This window comes from Nyctereutes procyonoides, unplaced genomic scaffold (genome assembly GCF_905146905.1).
Source record: "Nyctereutes procyonoides isolate TBG_1078 unplaced genomic scaffold, NYPRO_anot_genome, whole genome shotgun sequence".
In the NCBI taxonomy this organism is placed as follows: domain Eukaryota; kingdom Metazoa; phylum Chordata; class Mammalia; order Carnivora; family Canidae; genus Nyctereutes; species Nyctereutes procyonoides.
The window spans coordinates 30674540-30695960 of NW_026575133.1; the positions used below are offsets into that span (position 1 = coordinate 30674540).

Here is a 21421-nt window from a genome sequence, read left to right on the forward strand (position 1 = left end):
CATTTAGGGACACATCCGTCCTTCGTTTCTACTTTGTGACAGCCCTCTCTCGTTGCTTTGTGTGACCTGGCTGCTTTGGAAGAACCAGTCAGTGCTTTGTGGGACATCCCTCATTTGGCTTTGTGATGTTGCTCCCGATTAGATGGATCTTCACATTTTTGTTAAAAGAGCACAGAGGTGATGTGCCCTCTCAAAGCGTCACACTGTGAGGTGTATGATATATCTCCGTGACATGCCCATCCTTCTTCTAGCACTTTCTCACTTTCTGGCACCCCATAGAATCCAGATTGATTTTGTGTTTTCCTTGCCCCAGTCCTAGACTCAACCCCTCCCACAGGGAGCCCAAGTCCCTTTTCCTGGAGGGTGATATTTAGAAACCCGGATCTGGAGAATGCTGTGTGTGTTGGCGCTGATGCTCTGACCCTTCCCAGCAGACAGGGCTGGGGGTCTACCTGTGGATGCTGACCTGTGCCTGCGCATCATGGTAACTCCCACATTTGCTTCTGGACCTGCCATCTGCACACGTGTCAGAGACTGTGACTTTGTTGTGACACCCCCAACTCAGAGCCAACACTGCAGGTCTCCTTGTGGCCTCCACCCTTCTCTGGTAGTGAGGGCCTGGCTCTCCTGGTCTGCAGTGTGAGAGGATCTGTAACCGTGTCTGCCCCTGTGCTGCGATCACTGGTGCAGACGGGGTCTGCTAGGCGAAATCCTGTTTGTGAAGGAGAGTATTTCCTCTGCTTGCTTGGCAGAAAAGTCATCTACAGAATTCTTCTAACTATTCATGTGAGTGTGGTTAGGAGCTTAGGGTTGGGGTTGGACTCGGGTAGACGGAAAATGAAATACCGTTGTTTCAGAGTAGGTGGCATGTTTCCAAATACAGGACCAGCTAATTTGCTTATTTTTCAAATATCCAAATGTTGCATGTTGAGAGGAAATTAAAAGAAACATTGAGAGTCTCTACTATTAATTTTATGTGAATAATAATTTTATAGCATTCTCTGCTAACATAGGTTTTTTGTTGTTAATGCATTTATTTTAATTCCCATTTTTTTGTGCTTCATTAGGAATCTTCTGTTATAAACACAGATATTAAAAATTCGTGGCATGAACATGAAGCCCTTTAAAAGTTCTGATTGTACTTTAATATAGCAGGGGTCATACCATGTTCATATTTAGAGTCGAAAGTTTTAAAGCGTTGCCATGTCTTTATGAATTCTGTGGTAGGTAAGGTCTTACACCTGACTCCTGTTTCATGAAGTTTTCTTACTGGAATCGTGTTTACTGGTGGCAAAGGATGGTAAAACTCAGCTGACAGAAATACAAACTTATCACTGTCAGTTTTCATCAGATAACGATCAGAAATTGTTGGACATCTTTATGCAGCACCGAGATCTTGGGGTCGGGAGGGCAGAGCATTTAGGCGTCTTTGCGCGATTCCCCACCTTCCCCGTGGGGAAGGCTGTGCTCAGGCTGGTGTGCAGTGTCCCGGAGATCACCCAGACCCACACTGGATGTCTGGTGGTATTTGTTACTGCACAATAACCAAGCCTGTTCTGACTGATACGGCGAGGACTGTGTCTGTGTCTAGGAGATAGTTATGAGTCTGGCAAAAGTATTGGCTTTGAAGTATGTTGAATTTGACCTTGAATACCCACCTATGACTTCCGTGCTGTGCCCTTGGGCTGGTTACTTAACCTTTCAATCTGTTTTCTCATCTACAAGTAATTTGTTCTACCTTAGGTTTGCTGGGAGGAGTAAATGAGATAATGTATGTAAAGCACCTGGCCGGGTGCCAGGCATGTGCAGCTAATAAATTTTGTTCCTACCCAGCCAGACCTTCTGCGAGTCCGTTGGCATGAGGTCACCTCTGTAAAGGTGCAGAAGCGTTCTTTTTCTGGGATGTTTGCTTTTTGACAACAAAGGAAATCGATGATCACATAATTATTTTATCTGGCCTTATAAAAGCGAGTTAAAACAAGGGATGGAGAATGTGTGCCAGAGGTGTGGGGTGAGGTGGTGGTTGTGTTTCCCGGAGGGAAGCTGCAGCTGAGGTCTCAGGCGATTTCCCCCGTGTGAGGCTGTGTGACTGGGGAGCGGGCCACCTGCCTTCCCGATGGCCTGTGCAACTGCAGTGCTCCCTGTCACCTGTTATTAACGTAGGGAGAAACCAACGTGGGGACTCACGGATTTCTCCCTTTATTCTTGTCTTTAAAATCAAGTTACATCCTTTTTTTTTTTTTAAGCAATAAACTTTTGAAGAAAATGAGGACTATCGAACAGATGTAGTGACATGGTAATAGGCGGTGGGTTGCAGCATTACCCACACAGACCTGATAAGATGGCCAGTTTTAAAAGCAGCCGTGCCCAGACAGAGCATAAAAATGTATGTGGGCTAGAAATGCACTTTTTCTGTTTATGACTCTACTCCATATTTCATTTATATTTTAAACTGAATATGAATACAGATATTTAGAGTTATTGTAACGTCATATTTGTTTATGTGCATGGACCATATCTTACAGTTTAAGGGAGAGCAGTTAATGGTTTTGTCCATGCTGCTTGGGATTTCTTCTTCTTCTTCTTCTTCTTTTTTTTTTTTTTATTATTCTCCAGCTTCTATTCTTCAGGTGTGTAGCTATTTTAGTATTATGAAGGATGATGGATGATGCCGGAAAGTTTCTTTGGAAGCACTTCTGATATTGTGCAATGCACTTGGGGGTCTGATGCATGATTTATCCCATGTCCCTGCCACTTCCTGAGATAAAGCTGCTGCTTGATCAAAAATGCCAGCAACTGTGATTTAGAATTTATAAACCTCCGTTTTCGAATAATTGTTCTGATTACTTTCTGCCTTGGCAATAAAATGATAAAGGTAATTGCACACAAATGTGAGATAACACCAAAATACAATAAAATTAACGTGAATTAGCTTGACATGTCGATGAGAAGTATTTATGAAATGTAGTGTTGCAATAAGGAGGGTAATATTATAGCTGGAAGGTGAGTTATTGCCTTAATGTAATACTCCTTGAAATTTAAAAAAGAGACTCTTTCTGTTGAGGGTGATTGTGCCTTTGAAATTAAGTTGAACTGATTCTTATAATTGGCAACAATAATGCATTTTGAAGGTAATATCTTTTATTGTGTTATGCCCAGTTGCATTCCCTTTTATTTAGCAGTTTCTGGCTCCAGCTTTTCTAAAAGTCAGGTCGAGGCTGACTTGAATTCTGTTGGATCCGGGGGCTTGAATGTTTTATTCTGTTTTTGATATTTCCTCTGGTGTGAATGTTAACAGATTTTTAAAGAATATTTTATTGAACCACTTAGATATCAAAGATTAAATATCAGTTATGTTTCTAAGGAAGTTTAAGGAACGTTCTCATAAATGTGTTTTGTCTTCCTGTCCTTGCATGTGTACTAGAGATTTCCTATCACGGAAATCTTCCTTAATGGTCTCCATCAGGGTTGAACCCAGGGTCCCCCCCTTCCAGGACACGTAGTTTATAACCTTCACAATCCTGAAAATGAAATTCATAGATAATGTCTACCTACATGTCCTAGTGTTAAAAAGAAATCTTAAAAGGTAGATGCAAAGAAAGGAGCAGTAATTTGTGATGCAGTTGTGTGTATTCAGAACAGACATACCTGGGCGGGACTCTGCTAGAACCCACGGTGAAGCGAGCACGTGGGCCCGGAGCGCAGCTGCTAGGAGCAGGGCCCAGACCGGTTTGCTTAGGGATGACTCCTGGGTTGATCAGCGTGGACATCAGTGCCACAGCTTTTCCACGGTGGTGGACAACTTTCTATAAAGTTCCAAAGAAGATGGAACCCATCTTTCCGCTGAGCTGTAGGACCCTTGCCATCTTACAAAGCCGTGTGTGCGCGGACACCGCACAACGGTTCTCCCTGCGGATGGGGTAAATGTGGTTGTGCTTCAGGTGTGGGTTTCTTTTACCCTTGAGTGTGTTGCAGGACATTTGAACGTGTCACAGGATGCAGGATGACTCTGGTCCCACATCGTCCAGAACGTTCTGCTCTTTGCATATTCAGCTCAAGCAGTCACTGTGACAAATGAAACTGCCTTCAGATTGCCAGCACCCCTGTTGAGGACAGGTGAGGACTCCCAGTTCTGGAGCATCAGACCCCAGCCAGGTTGCAATTAGGTGGGGACCCCCAGGTGCCTCCAGATGAGGGGCCTGTGCCACGGTGCGCCTCCAGGGCACCCAGAGGTGAGGTTTCTTGGTGGGTGAGACTCCCTGCAGGCATGTGCTTCCATTAGCTGCCCACTGCCACCATGCAGCCTCTTTGTACCCAGGTTTGTGTCCCTGGATGTGATTGTGTTTTTTTGTTTGTTTATTTTCTGACTTGGTGATAAAGTTTCTAGTACTGGCGATGTGTGTGACATCTAGAGAACAGCATGGAAGATCTGGAAACTGAGGCAGACTTCAGGATGTGTCTAGAACCGAGCAGTGTGTGCCTCCTGCTGTTGCTTTTGGGAAGAAGACACCGGTCTCCTGTTTTTCCAGAGAATCAAGTATTGTGAGCAGATATGCCTAGGGAATGTGTAGTAGAATTTTCCTTCCATTTACACAAAGATGAAAATAATGTAGTAAGAAAGGGCTTTGTGATTAGCCCTGTGTGCTTTTATATGTTAAAATGGAGGCCGACTAAAATATTAAATATCAAGTAGTGTGTTTTAATATCATATACAATAAAAATGGAGTACTCTTTTTTTTTTAAAAAAAAAAGCATTTTGACTTAAGGCTGAATTTTAGGGGCTATAAAATTATGGAATTCAGTCCTTAGGTGGCTCTTGGCCATAATGTGGGTGCATTCAAGCTAGCCTGTTCTTTGGAAATGGTCGAGTTGCTTCTTGGCTGTCTGGTAAGTCCTGTACCCCAGGTCTTTGAGGGCTGCTGTTTGAGTTTTGCTGCTTCTTGCTCATGGTGTCTGATTTCCATGTGTTTCTGATGAGTAGTGCCCTGGGTGATCCCAGTCATGATCTGTATGAATCACTGTGTGCAGCCCAGCTGGTTCCCTGTCCCGCCCGCGGTGTTCTTAGCCTGTTTCCCGCCCCCGCCCCGCGCCCACACACACACAGCAGGGACTGTCCCAATGCCTCTCCACTGGCTCTCCAGCCCCACCTAGGGCAGGGACTCCTCTTCTGGGCAGGGTCAGTGAAATGGCCGATGCAGGTGTATCTCTGCATGGGCTTGTGGCCCCTCCTGTGCTGCTCAGCACTGACTCCTTGCCTCTACCAGAGGCACCCATGTCCCCGGGCCTCATGCCACTCTGAGGCCCCAGCCAGTCCTGAGCGCCTCCTCCAGTTCATCTGCTTGCAGTCTGTCCAGGAGCCAACTGCTTACTGTTGGTGGGCCTCATGCCCCGTGGTTTTCTCTGTGTCTTGGACACTTCCATTCTACTTCCAAATGCCTTCTCAGTCAGCCCTCCTTCAACACTCCTCCTCCCGTAGAGATTTTCTTGGTCTTTGAATTTGGGTGTCTTATTTTTCAGGGCATCTTCTCTGAGCATATTTCTCTGGGTCTTTTTTTGGGTGACATGTACAGTTAAGGGAGCAGATCCTGAAGCCAGACTGAATCAGGTCCTCAGCCTCAGTTTTCCTGTCTCCAAAATGAGGTTTTAATACTGCAGTGCCTGTGGGGTTACAACAGAGAACCAGGCAAGATGGGGCTGTGAGGACCGGGGGGCCGAGGACGTCGGCACGATCACCTTGCTGCCAGCCCTCCCAGGGTTGGCTTTGCTGTGCTCTGGTTTCTGTGCTGACTCAAGTGCTGGGGTGCACCCTCCCCAAAGAGGGGCCCCGAGCTTATTCTGTCCACTGTTCCATTAGGGTTTGGTGACAGTCCCCCTCTCTGACAGCGATAGATGGAGGATGACAAGGGGAGGGAGGACAGGGGTAGAGATGTGGCAGGTCCTTCCTGAACGAAGCCCAGAGTGTGAGTTCGCACGTGGAGGAAAGCTGCCTGGTCAGAGCTGTCCGGTCCTCGGGGACACGCCAAGGAAGGCCTGGCTTGAACATGACTGTCCTGGGGGAGATGGGTTGAGTTTTGATCTGAAGAGGCTCCTGCTGTCCTGGTGACAGGAGAGCCCCAGCAGGGAGCCTTTCCCGTGATGGTGGAGTCCTGCATCCGGGCCGGTGTGGGCGGGCAGGGGAGCCGAGATGGGTATTTACGACCCGAGCTGTTGGAGGCTCACTGGCAGGGACCCCGGTGAGTGGGCCAAAATGACAAATGCTTTCGGTGCACCTTTTATTGTGCAGCCTCACACTATTTCTTTCAGCTGTGCTGTGTTTGCTAGCGTTTTGATTGTATTAGTTATGTGTAAGACGAAGAAACCTTTCAGTCCCACAAGGTAAATATGGATCTGCTTTCAATACATTTTATCTGTTAAGTTTCAGCAGCCAGGAAGCAGCCTCTTTACTCCACCACAGCTTTTAGGGTTTGGATCGGAGATACGACATTTGCTTAAGCACTAGGCTCCGGGTGCTAGATGTCCTTGGCAGGGTGGGGACACCTGTTCTCTGAGGTTTGGACTTGGTGGGGGGTCCCTTGTTCCCTCCTCTCCCAGGAGAGGCCCCCTGGGTTTCCGGAGCCCGTGGTGCAGCCCCTGTCTCAGTCTGTGTCCTTCTCCAGCCCATTGGCCACAGCGGATTTCTCAGGGGCTGATCGCCAGCAGGAGTGAGGGGAGACTGTAGTGTGGGAACCCTCTTCCAGGTGATTCTGAGCACCACGCCCCATCAGCCCAGCCTCCCCTGGCCACCCGAGTTGAGGGAGCACTGCCTCCATGGAGACGAGTACTCTCCTCCGTGTCGAGGTGTGGGATGTTCCCAAGTGTCTGCAGGGGATGCTTGTGCCGAGATGGCCTGTGCCAGGGGAAGGGGGGAGGGCACCGTGGGGTCTGGAGTCAGGGCAGGGGAGTGGGCATCAGGTGGGCCTCAGGTGAGCCTCAGGTGAAGGCAGTTTAGCAGGAGGAGGTGCAGGTTACATGGGAGGAGGTCGAGCGGGTCTCAGTGAGGGGGGTGCCGGCCTCTCCCGCCTTGGAGATTTCATTCATTTGGAAAAATAATCTTGGGCCACATTGGTGACCTCACTGAAGAAAAAAAAAAAAAGCAGCAAAGGTAATATTTTTTGTCCTGAAGAAGGTTTTTTAGGATATTGCTAATGACTTATTTCAAAGAACTAATCAACAAAGTGAAATTTAATGAAATCAGATAAATTTGGCCGGTTGTGTCAAGAAAGTAGCCCTGGCGGGTTTGATTTGTGGAAGCCGTCTGCGTAATTTCCACATGAAGCCAAGAGTCCTCGTCCGCCACTGGGCTTTACAAGGGTTCTGTTTGCTTTTTCCTTTTGGGTTGAAATTTTTGCCTTTCCTATATGAGATGTTTATTATTGCTATCCAAAAGTGTCTGGAATATATATTGCTTTAAGCTGTGGGATAAAGTTTACTCTCACGATGGTTTAATTTTTATTGCGTTCCCAGAGTGTGCAAGCTATTGTTCGGATGACACACATGGCGGCTCCTGCCCCGCGAGACCACATTCAAAATTGCATCTCCCGTCCGTACCGCGTGCTCGGAAACTGTGCATACCTGCGATTCCCTCACTCATCTCTGTTGGCTCTTTCTCTTTCTGTTTGCCTGGTATGTTAATATTTCTTTGTACTCTCATGTCACTTCTGTAGAAAAAGTTGTGCTTTACCATGTAGAAAACATTTTACGGTAATAGTGGTTAATTATTTTAGTTCCAAGTTGTTGAAAATGGATAGAACGACCAAATCTTCAGCTAAAATCCTACTGTAGGATGATTTAGAGATGCTGCAATTGCTGTGTTATGTTTCCCAGTTTATCCAGAGGTGACTTTAGACAAGTAATTCTACTCTGCCAGACAATTTATTTCTCTATTATCTATTTAGCTTTTCCTTGGTTATATATGGCTCTAGGATATAAAGTCTGCTTGTTTCATTGAAATCTATCTAGGTAATATTTAAGTTTTTTTTTAAAAAAAATCTTGACTCTTAAATATTAAAAAGCTTCTGCTGTCTACCAGCTTTTGATAAAAGTGTGGCACTGAATTATTCCAGAGCCACAGTTAAGAGGAAGAAGAGCAGAGGGTCTGGGTGCACCCCCAGACTGGACACCGCATAGGCGATGGGCATAACCATCAGGCTTCGTGTTGGAAGGGCAGTCAGAGGCCCGGAGGCCCCGTCGGTACACACTGGAAGCAGGAGAGCGGCAGTCTCAGCTCTGCCCGTGTGCACGTCTCCAGCAGCTCCCCTCAGCATGCTGCACTTCTGCCCACGAGCTCCCTTCTCCGTCTTCTTGGAGACCACAGGGGACCGGAAGGACGCCCGCAGTTACTGAGTGGGGGTCAGCTAAGACAAGGAGACGTTATGTGCCACAGAAACGATTCCTTGGAGAATATTTATTGGATATTTTGTAGAACCTAAAATATGATACAGTTGTCAAGAATACGTGGTTTTGTGGGAAGCCATGTATCTTGGGGTAAACACCAGAATTGCATGGTAAGAGTGGGTGAAATGCTGGCGTATGTTGTCCAGCGTCCGTGTCGTGCCCCCTGGGGCCCCTCTCAGCAGCGTCAGGGGCACGAGCTGGCTGGAGAACTGGGGGTCACCTCCCCAGGACCTCTGGCTCCAGAGCCCTCTGCAGGCCCTGCTTACGGAGGTGGCTGTGGGACTGTGGGACGGGGTTCAGTGAGCCCTGGCAGGGTGAGCACACTGCAGATGCGGGCTGGTGGCGGCAGCACGGGGGGCGGCCTGCAGAGGCCCTTAGAGACTCAACTTGGCCGGTGAAGAGTGTGGTGGGAACCATGTCTCTTGGGGAAGACTCTGGAACTAAGGTGGGAGAGTGGGGGAGATGTGGGTCGTATTGCAGCTGCGTCCGACAGCTCGAGCGCTGTCGCAGATCACAGGCTTGCTCGGTATTTCAGGTAGTTTCATGATCTTACTGATCTGATCGGAGAGGTGCCAAGGAAGAATTTTAGGATGTTTACAGAAGCGTACATACCTGCAAAAATGGAAAATACACACGGACTAGAGGAGAGAATCAGGCAGAGGAAACAGTGCAGGGGTGTATGCAAGGCTGGTGTTCCCAATATGGGGCGCACGTGTTCTGTAAGATGGCTCAGAATTAAGTAGGGACTTCATAGTGTCCAAAGCAATGATGGGGGCGAATGAATTGCTGTAAGTGTCATAAAGGTTAGATGTGAGTATCTTGTTTAACAAAACCACACTCACCTGGCTGTCAGGTTTTTAGCGTGAGATGGAGACCTTCTTAGGGACATTTGGGGATTGGCGGGAGCTTAGTGTATGCAGAGGGCCGCAGACCTCTAGACGGTAATGGGAGGCTCGGCACCCCGACTCCGCTTTGTGCAGTTCGGGAGCCCGGGGAGCCGCTGCATCCTGCCCCCACCCCAGCCCTGCTGCATCTGCATTCCCTGAGACCTGAGATCACCTGCCCCGGAGTGGACGGCACCTGGGGTGAGCTTTCCTCCCAAGCCTGTCTCGTCTTCTTGGGTCTGGGTCGGCTGCTATCTTCCCAGGTCAAGGGTTTAAAGCAGGGCTGGGTCCTGGGTGTGTGGCTGGCAAGAAAGGGCAGCAAATTCAATTTACCGAGTATCTGCTCTGCAGATACAGTAGCCTGGGACTCGGGGGAGGCAGAGAGAAACAAGCGTGGATTCTGCTCTCACAGACCACAGAGGAGGGACAGCTAGGTGCTGGCACGGTCCCCAGAGTTCACTCACTCGAGCTGCCATTTGCTCAGGCCTCACATGTCACGTGTTTACGGGCTGCATGGACTATTGCTTACTTAATGCTTCTTTATATTAACCCAGTTCTGATATAAACACCTGCTTTAGCCTGGGCTTTAGGAATTCCAGTGAAGACAAGTGTTTGATATATTCATTTTATTTTTTTCTGTAACATGGTAATTTAATCCATAATTAATGGAGTATCTAAACTAATCTCCCCCTAGTGCACGTTCAACACTCCGGAGTCAGCCACCTCATCCCTGTTACCCACCACGGGGCTCTGGAAAAGGCACTTTCGTGTTTGAGCTTCAGGTTTTTTGTCATCAGAGAAATGGATGCGCCTAATTTGCAGGGCTCTTGTAAGGATTAGAGAGCTATACAGATGCCTGGCACACAGGAAGTGCAGGCAAGGCCAGGAAACAACTGGTCCTATTATTAGATTGAGTTGTGGGCTAGTGATGCAAAAAACAATGATTGAATTATAGTCTGTACTGTGCGGTGTCCTGAATGCAAGGAGTGCATTTGATAACTTCTAGAGCCAGTGTTAGTGAGCATGTGGAGAAATTGGAACCCTCGTGCGCTGCTGGTGGGAATGTAAAATGGGGCAGTTGCTGTGGAAAGCCCTGAGTCTGTTCCTCAAAATGTTAAACACAGAATAGCTCTGTGATCCAGCAGTTCCACTTCTGAGTTTATACCCAAAAGAACAGAAAGTAGGGTCTTGAACAGGTATTTGGACACCCGAGTTCATAGCACTGTTCACCATCGTCGAATGTTGGAAACAACCCAGATGTCCATCGAGGAGCAAATGTGTAAACCACAAAGCATGGTCCATCTGCACAATGGAATGTTATTCAGCCTTAGGAAGGAAACAAGTTCGGCCCCTGCTACAGCAGGTGTGAACCTCGAGGACATTCTGCTCGGGGAAAGGCCGGGCACAGAAGGACGCTGTATGATTCCAGCTCTGGGGGGTTCCTACAGCAGTCCCACTGATGGAGATGGAGTAGGATGGTGTGTGGCAGGGGCTGGGCAAGGCAGCGGGGCGTTAGTGTTGACTGAGGACAGAGTTTCTGTTGGGGATGATAAAGTTTTGGGTAGAGGTACCTTTTGAATGTATCTGATGGCACTGAATTGTGCATTTATAGATGCTTCAAATGGTAAATACGGTCTTAATTTTAGCACAATAAAAAGTATATTTGATGATTTTTAAACAGAAGCATCTGGGAGGTTGTATCTAATGCACTTGGTCGTTGGTTCAGCGTGGCCCCTGCGGAGTCCCCTGTGTGGCACGCTAGGGACCATCCCTGGGCAGGTGGGCCCCACGGAGCCCGGTGCTGTCCCTGTGGGTGAGCGAGCACATCGTGGGGTCTTCTTCAGGCCCTCGGAGACCACAGATTGCAGAAACTGTCCCGGTCTTGGTTCTCGGTATAGGAAAAACACAGAAAATAAAATGTCTTGACTTTCCAAAGGCCATGGAAGAGCAAGGGAAGGTGACAGTCTAGGGTTTCGTCAGGACAGTTGTCATCACTTCCCTAAGGGCGCATGTTTGCCGCCCGCACTCTCACTTTGGTGCCTCGTTACATCCGTATGTTCCAAGCTCTGTGGAGAGTCTTATAGAAATGGAGAGAGTGGCAGTATCCTTTTATTGAAAAAAACCATGAAAGAAAAGATATTTAATGTTAGTTTGCTTGCTAATAGGCTAGGTCTTAGAGTTTAAAGAAGTAGTTAATTATCAAAGCTTTTCATTCCGTGACAGTGTCGATTTTTCTTCTAATTCAGGTTACCTTTGAAATTAACGTTGCAGATCCGTGAGATTTTCATCAGTGAATATTGTTTGAAGAATTCATTCTGTTGTAATTGAGATAAAATGTACCGGTTAAATTTTTTGTAATTTTACATTTTTGCTAGTTTTTGAAATGCACTGTAGAAGTTTTCCTCACGGTAGTGGGAACATATGAGGGAGATATGATTACATCAATCAATTATTTGAACAAAGATTGGGAATAGCTTACATATGACTTTGTAATAATCCCTATTTCCAAGGAAAAGTATGTGCACAATACTTAGTCTCTGTGTCATTTGTAGATAAATTGGTTGCCAGTTGGTCTCTGTTTTTATGGAAACAAAGCTTTTGTGAATAAGTATGGATTTTATGTATACCTTCTGCACATGTATAACAAATGTCTCAAACCAAATAACTTAGCAAAAATGATTTTTCTGTATTAAATTTTCATTAAAACTGTTCCAGTTCCTCCTGGCTTGATGTGATGGCTCCCTCACCTTTGGCTACGGTGAGCACAGCCCAGTACCCGGGGCCAGCCCCTGCAAGAGACAGACTTGGGTCGGCCCCTTCTCTTCTGCTGTGCTCCTGCGGTGGCTGGGGGTGGGGTGGGGGGATGGCTTGGGACCAGAAGAGTCAGGAGATCCAGAGACATGTGCTAACCGTCAGCAGTGTGCCCACCTACAGGTGTTCTGAGAAGACCCACGTGCAGGGCGACCGCAAGGCCCATGCTACTGAAACCTGGGTGGAGGGTGTCTCAGCATCCCCGTGGGCCCTGAGAGCTCACAGTCTGGCCAGGGACAGGGTTCCAATAGGGAAAGACCCACTTTGCAGATAAGAAAAAATCAGGCACCGGATTCTGTGTTGGTGACATGATGTTATTCAGGCCATGAGCATAGACAAGGAAGGGATCTCTCATCCAGAGGCCCTCGGGGGGACAGCGCTCCCCTGGACAGGCCCCGCAGCTTGCCTGGCAGGCTGGGGAGACCTGTCTCGGTGACATTTGAGATGCGCATCAGGGCAGTCCTTGAGTTGGCCAGTTAAAGGGAAAATTGGTGGTTTCGTGGTACTGAGAGCCCCCTAGATAGGATGTTCCCTGTACGTTTGTGGGTGACTGGTTCTGTATGCAGATTCTGGATCTGACTCAGTATCAGGTATCTTCAGATGTGGCCGGCTTGCGAGCCAGAGTTTGAGGCCTTGACGTCTTGAACTCTTTCATAAGGGGTTTGACATCATTGGGTACAAAATCCAGCCTAAGAGTGGGATCTATAGGGACGCCTGGGTGGCTCAGTGGTTGAGCATCTGCCTTCAGCTCAGGTCGTGACCCCAGGGTTCTGGGATTGAGGCCCACATCAGGCTCCCTGCATGGAGCCTGCCTCTCCCTCTGCCTGTGTCTCTGCCTCTTTCTCTGTGTCTCTCATGAATAAATAAATCTTAAAAAAAAAAAAAGAATGGGTCTGTAGATGGTGAAAGCAGGTGTACCGTGCAAGACATTTCTCTGACCAGAACCTCTAAAAGAAATACATTACCCACACCCCCAATATATGGTTGATGCCAAATGCTAAGAAATTCATCATAAGGGGAAAAAAAGTAGAGCAGATGTTTCTTGAAGGGCCTTTTCTTACTAATGAGTGGAAGCTGACATTCTGTTCAGGGTGTCCGCATTTGGGGTGGGGCCGGCGTGACCGTGTCCGCTCTTAGCTTCCCTCTCCAGCTTCTGTATCAGATCCCCAGCCCCTCCTGCGGCTTCCACCCCAGCGTGGGAAGCCCCATCCGGTGGCCCAGGCTCTGCTGCTGGGGGGTGGGGGGGCGAGCACCTCATCACGACGGATGTCCAGTTTTGTTGTTAGAAGTGGGCTGCTGTGGGGGAGCACGTTCAGTCCGGAGGCGATGTAACAGGGAAGCCCACAGAGGCATGGCTGGCATGGTGGGATGGGCCTTGCCGGCGGGGGCTGGGAGTTAGGGGTGGTGGGTGCGCCAGCGTCCCCCTGGGGCCCCCACTGTGAGGCAGGGCCCACGAATGGGGCAGGCGCCTCCTTCCTCTGTGGCTGGCGTGGTGCTCCAGGAATCGGGTGCGGGTAACACGGAGCTGTGATGAGCAGATGAGACCGGCTGCCCCTGCATGAGTCACCGGAGGCGCAGGAGTGGAATCACGTCACACATTGCTCTCTCTTTCCAGATGTGGTCAAGAACGCCTCTGAAACGGAAATCCGCCACTTAAAACTTTCATCGGATTAATTTTAATAAAAAGCTGGAACCAATACAAAACAGCTTGGGAAAACAGCCGCCCCCCCCCCCCCAATAATATTTTGTGAATTCGGGTCCCGTATGTCTTGCTAGTAATGAGGTGAAGGAGTGACTCTTGGGCGCTTAGTATGTTCTTTCTTTTTTTGGGGAAACTCTGCCAGATTTTTACGATTATTTTGATGGGTCACTAACATCACCTACATCTCTAGCAAAAGCGAAGTAAGCCTTCGGCGACAGCGGTGAGACCTCCGGAATCTACAAAGTGTCCCCATGTAAATACCAAGTGGAGAATATCAGGTCTGGAGGGTTAGAAGTCGTGCCCCATGTGGGCTTGGCAGCGGGACTTCGGGGGACGTAGGTTAGTATGTCCCCCGGTCAGCCCCCGGGAACCTACACCTTCCTCCTGAGTGTCCGAGGGGACGGGCCTGCTCATGCACCGGCTTGGGTGAGGGTGGCTGTGCCTGCAGCTCCTGGGCAGGGCCACCGGGGTGTGTGAACGGTTTCTGACCCAGGTCCGGGCCGGGGGCATTTCCCAGGGCCCCTTACTCCAGCCCCTGGACGGCAAGGGGCCACTTCTGCGTAGACTCTTAAGCATCCACCTGTGATGTCTCTGGCACTACCTGGGTCCATAATGGGGGAAGGGACATGGTGAGAAGGAAATGCATAGCTGCAACCCTGGAAGGCCGGACACGCGGCCTCAGAAAGGGCTGTCGCGGCGTGTCATGAATTTACTCCGCTCTCTGCTCCGTGTCCTGCCTCCCTGCTGCCCTGTGACCTCTCTGCCCTTCCCGCTGACACCTGGGCTGCTTCCACAGCTTTCTCTACCTCCGTTCACCTTTTGGCTGCTAAGTGCCTCACCACGTTGCTTTGAAATTCATGCCCAGAGTGACAGGAGTGGCAGGTGCTGGCACATGCACGTGGGGACAGAGGCGGGTTGCCTGCTCCCAGGCCAGCAGGCTCGGATCAGTGTTCTCACGGCGCCACGGATCAGGTTCCCCGATGTCCGGACGGCCCGTGCCGGGCAGCTGAGCGCTATCTCAGCTCTCCCCGTTACAGAGGAGGACAGGGGCCCAGACAGGTCCCCGTACATCATGGTCACCCGAGCGCCGCCTTGGCTTACCCCTCCAGTCTGAGACTCTGTCCCCACTGCCCCTCTTCCCACAGGACTTCCCTCCAGTGTCCTGCTAGCATGGATTGTTTCTTCATCACCCACGGTGAGGATGGGACCTGGTCCGGGGAGGCTGTGGCCGGTGGTCTGTCCGCACCGCACAGCCTGCCTCACCTGGAGGGGACTGACCTCCCCGTGGTCCGCCTCCTGGCCGTCCCGTTGGAGGGAGCGCCCTCTCCGTCCTCCCAGCCGAGGCAGCTTTCCTGGGCCAGGGGAGTCATCAGACTGTTCACCAAGTCACGGGACGTGAGCCGGGGAGGCGGACCCACAGGGAGGTCACCCTTGGTGGCCGCTCAAGTGGCACAGGGTGCAGGACGCACACCTCAGAGGCTCGAACGTCGGTGCCCTGGCTAACAACAGGAAAATAATAACGTCTACCCTGGGAAGTTCACCATCTTCCTTCTGGCAGAATTTAACTCTTGTTTTCTTCTTAATGCATGAAATACGTAAAAATATTTTATAAATTTTAATATTTTATTTATTTATTCATGAGAGACACAGAAAGAGGCAGAGACACAGGCAGAAGGAGAAGCAGGCTCCATGCAGGGAGCCCGACGTGGGACTCGATCCCTGGTCTCCAGGATCACACCTCGGGCTGAAGGCAGCGCTAAACCGCTGGGGCACCCAGGCTGCCCTATTTTATAAATTTTAAAATACTGAACACGTAGGTGAAAAAGGCATATGGCAGAATTTTCCATTTTGTCTTGTTTCCTTAGTGCTTTGGGCTTTCCCTAGCTCCGTATGTGGTCTGTTGGCCAGACCCGCCCCGTGCTGCCCTGGGGCCGCGCTGACCGGTCACTCGGGGAGTCACAGAACCTGGACTATCATGTCATTTCTCTGTAAGCCCCGGACTGCCGTAAATTATGCGTTTGCCGTTGTAATGAAGACTTTGAGGCCACTAAGCTGTCTTCGAGGGGAAGAACCTGTCCCCTTCTCCAGAGCAATAATTAATTCTTAGAGTATATGGTTTTTGAAGAATTTACTGTAAGATAAAAGACTGGTATTTTATTCTTGCATTTATTAGTATTTAATCAAATGGAAAGTGCACTTTTGGTCTGAAAATCTTGGCTTCCGTTGCAGGATTAGACTGAATTATTGTTTAAAGAGTAAAAGGTATAGAGTTATATGTTCAGGCTATCAGGCCGCTGATAGGTTTTGGGCATAATGTAACTAATTTAGAACATAAAATTTCCTGCCTTGGATGAATCGCTCGGAGGCAGCACACATTCCGGCGGCAGCTTGGCCTTGTTGTGGGGATGGTGTCGGCCCCTCTCGGAGCCTCGTGCCTTGCCGCCAGAGCGTGTCTGGAACATAAGGCTCTTCCATCGGGGACACCGAGTCGTAAATCATCCTGTGCTTCTCACCGAGAATCCTTCACCACAGAAACATTGTGAAACCGCTTCTTTATTGGGGATAAAGAGGACTTAATTCTGTGGTCCTCGGTGGGGCCCAGGCTTAGCATTTGGGCGTTGACTGTTGACAGGCCCTTCTAAGTCAGTATTTAGGAAAGTTCCAGAAAACTTTAGTAGCCACATCTTGGTTGAGGTTGTGGTGTCAAAGACCAGGGGGTGAGCATGTGGGGTCAGAGAGGTCCTGGGATTTGTTCATCAGTGGGTGGGAGAGAAGGACTGGACAGCGTGAGACCAGCAAGCCTTTCATTGTTTAGTAGCATGTTATTTAACCTTCGTGTATTTGTGTTTTTTACAGATTTTTCTTGGGGTTGATTTCTAGTTTCATAATGTCTTGGTCAGAAAACATGAATCAGTGGGTGGGAGAGAAGGACTGGACAGCGTGAGACCAGCGACCCTCCGCTGATCACTTATGTGCGCCTTTCCGTCAGAGCGTGGCCGACCTGAAACCGGCCGATGGTAAAGATTTCGGGCCTTGAGGGCTACGGTCTCCTCACAGCTCCTCACAAACGCTGCCAGAGACAATACAGAACGAGCCTGGTTGCCTTCCAGTGAAAACGTGCTGATGGACTGTTTGAATTTCATATTTTTGTATGTCATGAAATATTTTTCTTCTAACTTTTTTCAATGATTTAAAAATGTAAAAACCATTCTGAGCGTGGGCCATACAAAGATCCCCATGGTGAGCCCCACTTGCCCTGTATGCCGCCAACTCCTGACCCCATCAGGTGCTCAGGTGTCCCTGCTTTTCAACCCAGATGCTCAGGTGCCCCTGCTCACCCCCACCCCCACCCCTGCTCACCCCCACCCCCCCAAGCACCCTGCCCCAGGTGCCCCTGCTCATGCCCAGGTCGCCTGTGCACCCCGCCCCAGGTGCCCTTGCTCACCCCCAGATCACCTGTGTCCCCCACCCCAGGTGCCCCTGCTTACCCCCAGGTCCCCCATGCACCCCATCCCAGGTGCCCTTGCTCACGCCCAGGTCCCCTGTGCGCTCCACCCCAGGTGCATCTATTTACTCCCAGGTCACTCGTGCACCCTGCCCCAGGTGCCCCTGCTCACCCCCACCCCCTCCCCATGCACCCCGCCCCAGGTGCCTCTGCTCACCCCCAGGTTGCCTACTATCTGTCTCAGATTTCGGGGCGCTGGTACCCTGGAGGTGGCTGAGGCCTATCACGTGGCCAGGTAAGGGGGAAGGTGTGCAGGGCCTCCCAGCCTCACCACCTGGGGAATGTGGGAAGGTGGAGTGGAGGGGCCCGGAAAGAGTCTTAGAACTGTGCTTTTTCCAGGTTTTCCCCAAAGTCATGCTCAGGGCAGGGGTCAGGGCATGGAGCAGGGGCACAGGTGAGGGCAGGTACAGAATAGCAGGCAGGGCATGGGCAGGGGTCCAGGGGCAGGTGGCAGGCTAGAGGGCAGGGCATGGGCAACAACTTTGAGCTCCTAAGGGCCTGGGAGCCCAGCAAGTAGAAATCTATTTGAAGTTGCCTCTTTACCTTAGCAAAATAGTGACTTTCCTGTTTTATCCTCGTGTTGCTATAAAATTGTTTTCCTCCCCGAAATTAATTAGCTAGGACCACGTACAGTGTTCAGGTCTGTGGTTTCGTGTGTGCTGGTCCAGCACCGCGCACCCGGGTGTGCACTCTCAGGGTTGAGCATGCTTAGATGCTAGTTCGCTTCCTGTCGTGAGAGTCTGCAGACTAGACTCGTGTGCAGTGGCGTGGTCCGTAGGAAAGCTTCTTATGAAGCAATTTAAAGAAATAAGTGATAGTTACTAATAAACTTCCAGAAAGACTTTTATAGGCCTCACTGTATAGTGCTCTGGTATCTTGCGTGGTTTTTAGCTGGGTCTGGAGATATTTCAGCTGCACTGTTGGAATGTGTATGTGAGCAGCAGTTATCACTTGGAAATATTTTTCAGAAGTGCTAGAAGTTGGGATGTGTGGGTGGCTCAGTGGTTGAGCATCTGCCTTGGGCTCAGGGTGTGATCCTGGGGTCCTGGATCGACTTCTGCCTCGGGCTCCCCGCAGGGAGCCTGCTTCTCCCTCTGCCTGTGTCTCTGCCTCTCTGTGTGTCTCTCATGGATGAATAAATAAAATCTTTAAAAGAAAAAAAAGTGCTAGAAGTTCTGGGAGCTTTCTAGAGCAATTTGCTGAACTGTACCTGTGTAGGTTCTGTGCTCTAGTCTATGTGTGACCTGTTTCTCTCTCTCTCTCTCTCTCTCTCTCTCTCACACACACACACACAGCGGTTTGCATTCTATTCTCTAATTCCTGTTTGAATGCAGATTTGAACCATGTTTGAGCTTCAGAACAGAAAAGTAGTTGCCTTCTTGCATCACTAATATTTAGTTAGAGAATATGCACAAAAACGAGGAGTTTGGAAAGGAAAACCAAGTATAATTTTCATCTGCTCGGGTGCCTGTGTGGCTCAGATGGTCGACTGTCTGACTCTTGATTTCGGCTCAGGTCGTGATCTCAGGGTCTGGAGATCGAGCTCCGGGTCGGGTTCTGTGCTGGGTGTGGAGACTACTTGGGATTCTCTCTCTCTCCTCCTTCTCTCTGCCGCAGCCCCCACCCCAATAAATAAATAAATAAATAAATAAGGTGTAGTCAGTGCCTGTTTTTATCTGGAAATGGTTGTTTTAAAGGCCAGTGGGCACATTCCCTTGATGTCCCTCTGTATCTCCACTCTGACGTGTAGGCACCTTCCCGTCTGTTTTAGAACACGCTGCCCGGGGTGGGCTGCCTTCCTTAGCTGACTTGTGCATGCTGAACACGTGCGTGTGGTGTGGTGCGGTGGAGGCCACTTGTCCAGCCTGGCCCCTGCTCCCCAGGGCTCTTGTCGTCGGAGTCTCCTTTGCCGCCAAAGCAGCATTAGGGAGGTGCTCTGCAGGGCAGGCCTCTCCAGTGATAGTGGTTTAAAAAAAAGGGGGGGGCAATCCTTGGGTTCCAGCCGGACACCATATCCTGGAAGTCCGTGGGTCAGCTCACAATGTGAGCACATCATGGGGTTCATGGGGTTCCCATGCAAGTGGTCCTTTCATTCTGTGATTGTGGTGCAGAATTTCTCCTCCATTCGGGTGTACAAATAGCTGGGTTCGTAGAAACTTATTAACGAATAAAGGGAATCCCTTCCATGTCAGCGGCATGGCACAAGGCTTTGAATGATTTTTTAATTAGTAGACTTTCATTTTTAGAGCAGTGTAGATTCCTAGCAAAACTGAGCAGAAGGTTCAGAGAGTTCCCGGATACCCCAGCCCGCAGACATACTGCCCCAGCCCCAGTGTTTTGGGGCTCCCTCCTGGTGTACTTTGGACGGGTCTGGATGAATGCACTGTGGTGTCCTAGAGTATTTTCACTGCCCCTCACAGATCGGCTGTGCTCTGTCCTCCTCCGCCCGCCCCAGCCCCTGGCACCCGATCCTTTCCCTGTCTCCATACTTCTGCCTTTTCCAGAATGTCACATAGTTGGAATCACACAGCATGCAGCCTTTTCAGATTGTCTGGACTCTTGGTTACTTCCAAGTTTTGGTGGTTATGATTTAAACTGCTCTGTAAACATCGTGCACAGGTTTTTGTGTGGACGCGGAGTGTGATCTCTTTGCATGACCCTAGGATCCATTCTGAGTTCCACATAGCAGGTGGACGGGCCAGAAGTTTCTCCGGCAAGACATTTCAGCTCCACTCAGCCCTCTTTGGTTGTTGGCACGTCATAAACTGAGCCCCGTGTGGACTGTCTTGTTGAATGCAGCCGGCCGGGGGGCACTGGGGGGACCCTGGGGGAAGGCGCCCTGAGCGGGTCGCCGCTGCAGACCTGGCCTCTCCAGAGGGCTTGCTCGGTGGCTTCCTCCTCCTGCCCCCCAAAGCCGGCTTTGTTATCAGGCGACAGGTAGGAAGTATTTTCTCTTTTCCCAGGTTTTGACACATGTGCTTTTTCTTTTTTTTTTTTTTTTAACTTTTTTTTAAATTTTTATTTATTTATGGTAGTCACACTCAGAGAGAGAGAGAGAGAGAGAGAGAGAGAGGCAGAGACACAGGCAGAGGGAGAAGCAGGCTCCATGCACCGGGAGCCCGACGTGGGATTCGATCCCGGGTCTCCAGGATCACGCCCTGGGCCAAAGGCAGGCGCCAAACCGCTGCGCCACCCAGGGATCCCCATGTGCTTTTTCTGATTAACATATTCGGCCTCCTGGATCGGCCTCGCCTGAGTCCTAGGCCGGAAGGTGTTACCCTCCTGCTGTTCCTTCTTTTCTGTTCCGCAGGGAGGTTACAAAATGAGATGTCAGGCAGGCCTGTCCTAGGGCGTCCCCAGCGTGCCAGCCGGGCTCCCTGTCCTGTGTGCAGCTGCGGGGCACCCGGAGGCCCGGACAGGACACCCCGGGAAGGCCTGGAGCCCAGCCTGCAGCCGTGTGCCCACTCAGTCCCGGGCCGACTCCGGGCCCACATTTAACAGGAGCTCGTCTCCTACTTGGTTTGTGAACAGGATATGAGAAGGCAGGCGATTTTTTCTTCCAGCCCCTTCTCTGGCATTCTCTCTGCACAGCAGGGCCATCCTGGAAGGGGTTAAAAGTGGAAGGGAAGGTGTGGGACTGGAGAGATGGTTCTGGAAGTCAGGTCATAGACTCACTCACCCAGCAGGCCTGGAAAACAAGTAAAGGAGAAAGAAGACCGCTTCTGTCCCTGGGTTTCTTGCATTTAATACGGTGGAAGCCCAGCCTCTGGCACCAGCCGCCTAATTCAGAACGTTAAACGCCATTCATGTTGAAAGGGGGATGAAACGAAATTTGTTTCATTTTTTCAGAGGTCCCAAATAACCGTGGAAAATCCATTTTTTTCTGCCACCAATTAGCGTCAGCCAGTGTTGTGGCCTTAGGTGGACGCCCTGGCGAGGATGCAGGAGCCGGCCCTGAGCTGCTGGCGGTGCCAGGCTGGGGACCACGGGCTGCGGGCCTCACACGAGCAGGGTCGTGTCTGCGGCCTGGGGTGTCATCCGCACACGGTGGGCAGGCAGGCAGGACTCGGGGCCGTGGGGCCTGTG

The 21421-nt window shown here is 50.1% G+C and overlaps 1 protein-coding gene across 1 annotated transcript in view; it reads left to right on the forward strand.

The window, feature by feature from the left end:
* MGMT (O-6-methylguanine-DNA methyltransferase) overlaps positions 1-21421 on the forward strand; it is a 277794-nt gene that overhangs the window by 30664 nt on the left and 225709 nt on the right. Inside the window, 1 exon segment of the mRNA XM_055345848.1 lies at positions 7504-7662. Coding sequence (XP_055201823.1) covers positions 7504-7662 — 159 coding nt within the window.